Below are 9,309 nucleotides of genomic sequence, written 5' to 3' on the forward strand. Positions count from 1 at the left end.
TTTACACTTGTGAAATGCTAATTTTTTAACAAAGATCATGGCGAACTTTTAAATTACATCAAGCCTTCGAGCCGGCTTGCAAGCTTCATCGAGCGGGCTTGTCGAGCCTCGAGCCTTGATTCCATGGTTTAGGCTTGGCTTGCGTGCCCTTCGAGCCAAGTCGAGCCCGAGCCAAGCCTCAACGAGCCTAAGCCGAATCTCGAGCCTCGAGCCTCGAGCTTCAAGTCCACCCCTAACGGCGGAGTTCCTCCTCCTCCGTTGAGAATGGCAGGCGGGGCCCACATGTATCTCCAACATCGCACAACACCGCACCGCAACGTTGGAATCGAGGCGTCAAAATTCAGGTCATCAGGTGCAGATCTCATCGAACCGCCCCGAACTGGTCAGCTTCAACATCCGTCTGGGCGTGGGGAATCCAATTTCCAGCCGTCGTCCAGGGCCCGCCGGCCCGGCCAACCCCAACCACCGTAACCCCATTACCCCGTCGTCGTCGCCGCCCACGACTCTTCCATTTCCACGCCACCGCCCCCCTCTTCGATCTTGACTCCACCCACGGGGAGAGCTGGATCAAACAATTCAGGAACACGCCTCTTGACGGAGCCGGCGAGGTAGGCAATGGACGGAAGCCACCACGGCGGGCAAGGCCAACCGCAGCATCAGTACCAGCAGTACCCGCCGCCGCATCCGCACCCGGATCCCTACCCCTACCCCTACCAGTACCAGCAGTACCCGCCGCCGCCCGCCGCGCCGGCCGCCCACTACCTCGCGCCGTCGCCTTCCTTCCCGGCCTACTCCCCCGCGCCGCCGCAGCAGCAGTTCGCGCACCACTCCGGCCCGCTCCAGCCCTACCCGCCGCCACCGGAATCGCACCAGCAGCAAGCCTACCCTCCGCATCCGCACCACGCCTACCCGCCACAGGACGGGTATCCGCCGCCGCCGTCTCCCTCGCACCAGCATGAAGGGTACCCGCCGCCGCCTCCCTCGCACCAGCATGACGGGTACCCGCCGCCGCCCTCTTCCTCGCAGCACGACGGGTACCCGCCGCCGCCTCCCTCGCACCATGACGGGTACCCGCCGCCGCCTCCCTCGCAGCAGCACGGGTACCCGCCGCCGCCATCTACCACGGCGTACGGCTACGACCCCTACCCGGCACACCCCGCCTACCCGACCCCGGGGCTCTCGCCGAGCTCCAGCTTCCAGCAGCCGCCCCACGCCGCCTACCCGAGCCCAGGACTCTCCCCTAGCACCAGCTTCCACCAGCCGCCGCCCCACCCCACGGCCCCCGAGTCCCCCGCCGCGTCCGCGCCGCACTACCCTCTCGCCGACGTGCTCGCCAGCATGCGCCTCTCCAACCGCTACGACTACTCCCCAGTCACCACACCGCCCCCCGCAGTGCTCCCGCCCTCCGCCTCCTTCTCAAGCACCAGCGGCAGCACTCACTCCGGGATGCAGATGGTGCCGTACGGGGCTGCCGCGTCGCAGCACGGCAGCGTGAGGCCGTCGCTCAAGGTGGTGCTGCTGCACGGCAGCCTCGACATCTGGGTGCACGAGGCCAAGAACCTGCCCAACAAGGACATGTTCTCCAAGCGGGTCAGCGACCTCCTCGGCGCGCGCATCACCAGCTCCATCAGCGGCAAGGCCTCCAGCGGCTCCCTCACCAGCGACCCCTACGTCACCGTCCAGGTCTCCTCCTACGCCACCGTCGCACGCACCTACGTCGTCTCCAACAGCGAGAACCCCGTCTGGAAGCAGAACTTCCTCGTGCCCGTCGCCCACGAGACGGCCGAGGTCGAGTTCGTCGTCAAGGACAGCGACGTCTTCGGCGCGCAGCTCATGGGGTCCGTCTCCATCCCGGCCGAGAGTCTCCTTAACGGGGAGGTGATCGAGGGCGTGTTCCCCGTGCTCGAGCCCAATGGCAAGCCGTGCGCCCGAGGCGCTGTATTGAAGCTTTCTATCCAGTACATTCCGGTGGCTCGCCTCACAATGTACCACCGCGGTGTCATGGCTGGGCCTGACTGCCAGTGCCTTGGAGTGCCCAACACTTACTTCCCGCTGCAGCGTGGCATGAAGGTCACTCTGTATCAGGATGCGCATGTGCCTGAGGGTTCTCTCCCAGATATCTGGCTCGATCATGGATTGCGCTACCAGCATGGCCAATGCTGGCGTGACATGTACACTGCCATAAGCCAGGCACGGCGCTTGATTTACATTGTCGGATGGTCAGTCTTCCACACCATCCACCTCATAAGAGATGGACCTGACAAAGTGCCATCGCTTGGGGAACTGTTGAAGATGAAGTCCCAGGAAGGTGTTAGGGTATTGCTTCTTGTATGGGATGATCCAACGTCAACCAGTATTCTAGGTTATAAGACGGTATGAACTGCTGTCTTGAGGTCTTTACATTATTACATAAACAACATAATTTTTGTGAGCTGATAACATATAGCGCAATCAATGTTCTAATAGTTGATATGTTTTGCATTTTCAAATGTTAAGTTGCTCAGATAATTAAGGATGGCACAACCGATATTTGCTTCTTGCTACAAATATAATTTGCTGTCATAACCATATAACCGACATCGAGAGGATATTCCTGAAATTACTGTCCATAATTTTGTTAGATACATGTACTGTTCTGGTCCTGTATTTCCTGATATTGAAGAATTGATGCACATATAGGATGGATTAATGGGCACACAAGATGAGGTAACACGCCGGTTTTTCAAGCACTCTTCAGTTCAAGTATTGCTTTGCCCGAGATCGGCTGGGAAACGCCACAGCTGGGTGAAACAGCAGGTTATCCCTTTTGTCATGGCCTACAGCTTATCTATCATAATAGATAATTCGCTTTGGTCACTGGAAGTATTATGTTCTCTGCATATGCTGAATGTGATGGTTTTAATTTCTCCACCATGTACAAACCATGCTTTAAGCATCCTTGAAGTAATATCACGATGTTGTGTTATATACTTTAGAATAGTCCCACTATTTGACCAGTAAAATAAAATATTTAGCATCACAAATTGCAATGATATGTTTTATCAAGTAAATATTTTATTGTAGTGTACCAATTCATTAGTGCCGTTATTTAACATATGAGGATCTTGAAAACCAGGAAACCGGAAGCATTTATACTCATCATCAGAAAACAGTTATTGTGGATGCTGATGCCGGCAATTATAGGAGAAAAATAATTGCGTTTGTTGGAGGTCTTGATTTGTGTGGTGGCCGCTATGATACACCTAGGCATTCTCTGTTTCAGACTCTTGAAACAACGCACAAGGAGGATTATTACAATCCAAACTTTGCTGTAAGTGTCTGTTTCCTTTATCATATATATACTTGTATCTTGAAGCATTTTGGTTAGAAAGATATATACTCATGTGTTGGTTCAGTTTCTTGTTTAACAGTTACTGTCTTAGTTTTGAGAAGAGTAGGGACATTTTGTGATATTCGGTTCTTAATCGTGAAAAGGAGATAGATGTATCTCACGCTATTCCCGGTCAGTTTTTGTTGCTGCTCTGAAAGTATTCCTTCTTTTCATCTGCTTGCAGACGGTTGATGGCCGTGGCCCAAGGGAACCATGGCATGACTTGCACTCCAGGATTGATGGTCCAGCAGCTTATGATGTTCTGCAGAACTTTGAGGAGCGTTGGTTGAAGGCATCCAAACGCCATGGGATTAAAAAGTTGGGAAAATCAAATGATGATGCACTTCTCAGGATTGAGAGAATACCCGATATTATAAACATTAATGATGCAATATATTTTAGCGACAATGACCCAGAGACATGGCATGTTCAGGTAATTAACAGTTTTTTTGGATAATGGAAGTGTTTTCCTTCATGTTTGACTCACATGTAACTCTTTTATTTTCAAATTTAGGTTTTCCGGTCAGTTTTTTGGATGATTGAAGTGTTTTCCTTCATGTTTGACTCACATGTCTCTTTTACTTTCAAAATTTAGGTTTTTCGGTCTATTGATTCAAACTCTGCCAAAGGATTTCCAAAGGATCCACAAAAAGCAACCATGAAGGTAACTCATAATCAAAACACCATGCAACATCAATATTCTGCAGTTTGTGCTGATGACTAACACTTACATTTTGGCTAACAGAATCTTGTTTGCGGGAAGAATGTACTAATCGATATGAGCATACATACAGCTTATGTGAATGCGATCAGGGCAGCCCAACACTTTATCTATATTGAGAATCAGTACTTCATAGGTTCTTCATTTAATTGGGATTCGAACAAAGATATTGGTAAGCATGTATTCTGGAGTTCTCTGTTTCTAGTTTTCTATTGACTAACATAATGATCAGTCATCCAGAGCCTTCATTGAAAATTGGCGCACCGTCCAATTTTATCATTCCTAACTCAGGATTGTAAAATTGTTGTCTTTCAGGGGCTAACAATTTGGTTCCAATTGAAATTGCTCTCAAAATTGCAAACAAAATTAAGGCAAATGAGAGATTTTCTGCATACATAGTAGTTCCTATGTGGCCCGAGGGTAATCCAACTGGAGCTCCTACACAAAGAATTCTTTATTGGCAGGTTTGATTGAGCACCTCTGTTTTGTGCCTAATTTGTTTTGATAGAGCAATGCCTAGTCTATTTGTAGTGTGTAATCAATGTTTCCTATTTTTCTGATATTGTAGAACAAAACAATGCAAATGATGTATGAGACAATATATAGGGCCTTGAAAGAAGTAGGCCTGGATGAGATATATGAGCCTCAAGATTATTTGAACTTCTTTTGCCTTGGAAATCGTGAAGTTGATGACAACCCTAGCACTCCAAGTACTGGAAATACTCCTCAGGTGTGAATTCTCTATTGTTTTCTTTTCAAGTTTCAACACACTATGATGTCTTTCCCTTGCAGCTTTGATTTGTTCAAGTAAGGTTGAACTGCTTTAGTTTACAGTGATAATTGTAAAGAACGTAGTTGCAACATGTTGACCTTAGCATGGGCTGAGCTTGAGAGCTCTCTGTTTTTCTAGTTAAGAGTACTGACATAGTTCCGTTAGCCTCAGTGATGCATGGTGCACCACAATGTCAAAGCTTCAGTTCCTTTATGTCTCTAGCTTCTCAGATGATTGTTAAATTGAATGCTCATACTACTAGTTCTTAAAGAAGCTTTCATAGAAGATCTTGTTCTTTTGGTCTTACATCAAGACCAGACTGCCAATGTGCACACCAAAATTTTTCTGCCACAGGCTGCTTGAACATTTAGGTTTCTTGCACTTGAGCACGTTTCTTTGAAAGCAGGCCTGTGAATGAACGACTGGAGTTATTTGGCTCAGTTGTTTACTTGTTTTGATGCTCTACCAGAAAGTTGCGTGTTTGTGTGGATAGTTTGAACTTTCCACAGTACCCGATTTTTGTAGTATATGTTTGATGTACTTGGTTTTGTGCAATCTCTTATCTTTGACATGAAACTAATTTGTACTTGCTATTCAGGAACAAGCTAGGAAAAATAGGAGATTCATGGTTTATGTACATTCAAAAGGCATGATTGTAGATGATGAATACGTGATCATTGGATCAGCCAATATCAACCAGAGGTCCATGGAAGGGATCAGAGATACCGAGATTGCAATGGGGGCATATCAACCTCAATATACATGGGCAAATAAGATTTCTGCCCCCCGTGGACAGGTAACGCTGTTTAAGCTCAAGCTGTTACATCACATTTCTTGGGAGCTGTACAACACAGGTGTTCTCATGAGCTCCTGTTTACATCTCTTGCGTTTTCTCGAAAAAAAGATTGTGCTTGCAGAATTTGTACATGTGTTCTTGATAGGTGTTGCTTACAACTATTGCTTCGTGATCATTGTATTACCATAGTTCTTTTCTTATGATATGTTAGTATTATAATCCTATAGTGATGCAGAAATACTTTTGGTGAAAAATTTACTAGTGCACCTTCTGTAAAATATAATTTTTATGTGCATTCTAAAACAGCGAGTAAAAAAGATTAGGGAGTATATTAGGTGTATTTATCTCATCTTTTAGGGTCATAATTTACTTACGATGCAACTGATATTTCTGGAATAACTCTAAATTGACTATTGTGATTTCTCATGTAGATATACGGCTACAGAATGTCCCTCTGGGCTGAGCACATTGGAGTTATCGAGGAAGACTTTAACTATCCAGAGAGCCTAGAATGCATGAGGAGGGTTCGTCGTCTCGGGGAACATAACTGGGAGCAGTTCACTTCCAATGACGTGAATGAGATGAGAGGCCACCTGATGAAGTACCCTGTAAGTGTTGACCGTAAAGGCAAGGTGAAACCCTTGTCAGGATGCCCGACATTCCCAGACATGGGCGGAAACATTTGTGGCTCCTTTACGGCCATCCAAGAAAACCTCACAATTTGAATTCTGGTTATGCATATGCAATTGTTAGGAATTTTCTTTTTTGGAAACACTTTCTGGGTAGTGTTGACAGCAAAGATGGCCAGATAGCACTTTCTGATTCCTGGTAGCGTAGATAGGGAGAGTACTCAAGCCAATGTAAAGGTAGCAGCCAAGTAGGGCCTGAAGAAAATATTTCTTTGCCGCATCATTGTGGCTTCGTTTATTCCTACCTTAACCAGCCATATTCATTTTACATGTATTTGGTCTCTGTATAGATAAAGATATTTACATGCCTCAAGGGAACATTGAGTTTCTAGCGTGTAAGATGCAAGTTGAAGAAACTAAGTTTCTCGTGTACAACTGTAATATGTATGGTACAGAGTATTGTGGAGCAATGTTGGGCATTGGTTTGGTGATTTTCAGTTATTGTTGCCAGCAATGGAAATTGGTACTGTAGATGAAATATCGCCACAGATCTCCATTTTTTAGTTTTTCTGAGGTAGTGTTGCTTGAAGAACCGTGCTGCACTGTATGCCTTGGTTATGCCTTTGCAATATAAGGTTGCCTTCTTACTTTGCAATGCAGAGGGATGCATTCAGGGGATGTATGACTCACCAAACAGGTACTGAAAAACAATTTCGTGGAGAAGTCTAAAGTTTAAGTGGGAAAAATAATTTAATCTGTTCTAAACCAGGATCGTCAGATACAGTTTATATGCCTTGAATTACATGCATATTTGGCGGATATGCTATCCTGAAGTATCTCTGTTAATCATTTCCTCCATCTCTCTGCCTGAATCTTGATGCCCATATACCTGTAAAGATTCAAAACAGTAGTGTTACTTGAGACTAGATCAGTATAATTACAGTTTGCGTAAGCAAGGTGAGACATTGAGTTTACCTGCCGAGCATCATGACGGTGGCCTGCGGGTTGGTGCCGGGGGAGTACCTGAAGGTGGAGCTGTCGATGACCCTGAGCCCCTGCACCCCAAACACCCGGTAGTTGTCGTCGACGACGGCACCGACGTGGCATCCGCCGTGGTAGTGCCAGATGGTCATGACGGTCTCCCTGCAGTACTGCTCCGGCGAGCGCGAGTCGTTGACGTGCCGCGGCAGCAGGTTGACGGGGAAGTTGGCCGAGTCGGTGAAGATGGACTCGACGGAGGCGTTGGCGTAGGTGAAGTTGGAGAATGCGCGGGACTGGATCACCCGCTCGATCGTCTGGATTCCCTGCACGCACCGCTCCACGTCCTCCGCCTCCTGGAAGTAGTTGAACGTCACCGCCGGGTTCGCGCGCGGGTCCGTGCTGCGCAGCTCGATGTGGCCGGAGGACACCGGCCCCAGGATCTTCTCCAGGATGAAGCCGCCCCGGAACGCCCGCCTGTCCAGCCGCCGCATCGCCTCCGCCGCGCGCTGCAGCGCCTCCGGCGTCCTCTGCCTGGGTGGCAGCGTGCCGAGCTGCCCGGTCTGCGGGGAGAAGAGGCCGAAGTTGGCGAGGCGGCGTGCGCCGTCGGAGACGGGGATGCCGAACTCGGAGCCGCTGACGCCCTCGATGAAGCTGCCGGACTTGGTGATCCCCACGACCTGCACGAGGGAGAGCCCCACCGGCACGGGCGACGGGATGAAGACGGAGTTCATGGGGTTGTCGGCGACGCCCTGCCCGACCATGGGCTGGTCCACCAGCACCTGGATGCCGTGCGCCTCCAGGTGCGCCTGCGGGCCCACGCCGCTGAGCATCAGCAGCTGCGGGCTCCCCAGCGTCCCCGCCGTCAGGATCACCTCGTTCTTGGGCCCGTCCCGGAGGTACACCCGGTGCTGCACCCCCAGCGGGTCCGCGAACACCACCCCGTACGCCACCGGGTACGCCACCCCCTCCTGGCTCCTGAACAGGATCCGCGACACCGTCGCGTAGAGCACCACGGTGAGCCCCCTGGGACGCGCGTGCCGGAGGAAGTCGGCCGCCGTGTGGCGCTGCCCGTTGTTGTCGAAGATGGTGCCGCCGATCTTGGTCCCGGTCACGTGGTCGAAGGTGAAGCCGTTGTCCGGGGTCACGCCGGCCTCCAGCAGCGCGTCGCGGAGCGCCGCCTGCCACGGCGGCACGTCGGGCCGGAACACCAGCGCGCGCTCCACCCACCGGTAGGACGAGTTCACCAGCCGCGCGTCCCACCCGGCCGTGCGCACGTAGTCGTTGCTGGCGCGCGTGTAGAACCCGGCGTTCAGGCAGCTCCCGCCGCCCAGCACCCGCGCCCGAGCGTTCACCACGCCGTCCTCGGAGATGAACCGCTGCGCCGGGGACGCCAGCGACGTGTCCGCCAGCGCGTCCGTGAAGTGCTCCTGGTTCGACATGTTGCGGTAGGGGAGCCCCCCGCGCTCCAGCAGGAGTACTCGCGAGTGCTCCGATAGCGTCGCCGCCAGCGGGCACCCGGACGTGCCGCCGCCGACCACGATGTAGTTGAAGTGCGACACCAGCGGCGCGTCCTGCGCGTGCTGAACGAACCGCAGGTCCTCAAGTTGCTCTGCACACCCACATGGATCACCATTGGTTACCACATTGATCATGAACAAGAGACGCATATATGCACGTAGCTTCGTGCAAAACCCCTGCCCACATATATAGGTGAACATACGCACCGTCCTCTGAGAGCGCGACGAGGCAGAGCGAGCCAAGCACGGCGGCGGCGAGCACCAGCGCCACCGTTCTCGCACTGCCAACTGCCATTTGCGCCGGCGAATTCAGTAAACCTTTTGCGCTTCAGGGATGCGAAAAGTTCGCTACGTTATATACAAACCAGGAGTTAGCGCGCAGGTAGATCAAGAGTAGATGTGTTAAATATTGAGGAGGCGGTTGCAGTGCAAAGAAAAGCTGCGGGGAGCCCATGAACTTGTGTTAACTGAGTATATAAAATTCGTTGCGTTGGTTGTGAAATGCACAAGTGATGAACTTCTT

The 9,309-nt window shown here is 50.7% G+C and overlaps 2 protein-coding genes across 2 annotated transcripts; one reads left to right on the plus strand and one right to left on the minus strand.

Moving 5' to 3' along the window:
* Positions 1-1,308: 1,308 nt before the first annotated feature.
* Positions 1,309-6,785, plus strand: LOC124706033 (phospholipase D beta 1-like). Its single transcript, XM_047237700.1, has 10 exons — positions 1,309-2,373; positions 2,680-2,796; positions 3,116-3,310; positions 3,555-3,803; positions 3,966-4,034; positions 4,116-4,263; positions 4,407-4,555; positions 4,660-4,821; positions 5,462-5,659; positions 6,091-6,785. Exons 1-10 carry the CDS (start codon positions 1,339-1,341, stop codon positions 6,382-6,384), a joined length of 2,616 nt encoding a protein of 871 aa, XP_047093656.1. The 5' UTR covers positions 1,309-1,338; the 3' UTR covers positions 6,385-6,785.
* A 349-nt stretch (positions 6,786-7,134) lies between these two features.
* Positions 7,135-9,096, minus strand: LOC124705665 (protein HOTHEAD-like). Its single transcript, XM_047237366.1, has 3 exons — positions 8,994-9,096; positions 7,264-8,878; positions 7,135-7,177 (listed from the first exon to the last, which is right to left on the minus strand). Exons 1-3 carry the CDS (start codon positions 9,079-9,081, stop codon positions 7,135-7,137), a joined length of 1,746 nt encoding a protein of 581 aa, XP_047093322.1. The 5' UTR covers positions 9,082-9,096.
* Positions 9,097-9,309: the final 213 nt, after the last annotated feature.

Source organism: Lolium rigidum, chromosome 4 (genome assembly GCF_022539505.1).
Source record: "Lolium rigidum isolate FL_2022 chromosome 4, APGP_CSIRO_Lrig_0.1, whole genome shotgun sequence".
In the NCBI taxonomy this organism is placed as follows: domain Eukaryota; kingdom Viridiplantae; phylum Streptophyta; class Magnoliopsida; order Poales; family Poaceae; genus Lolium; species Lolium rigidum.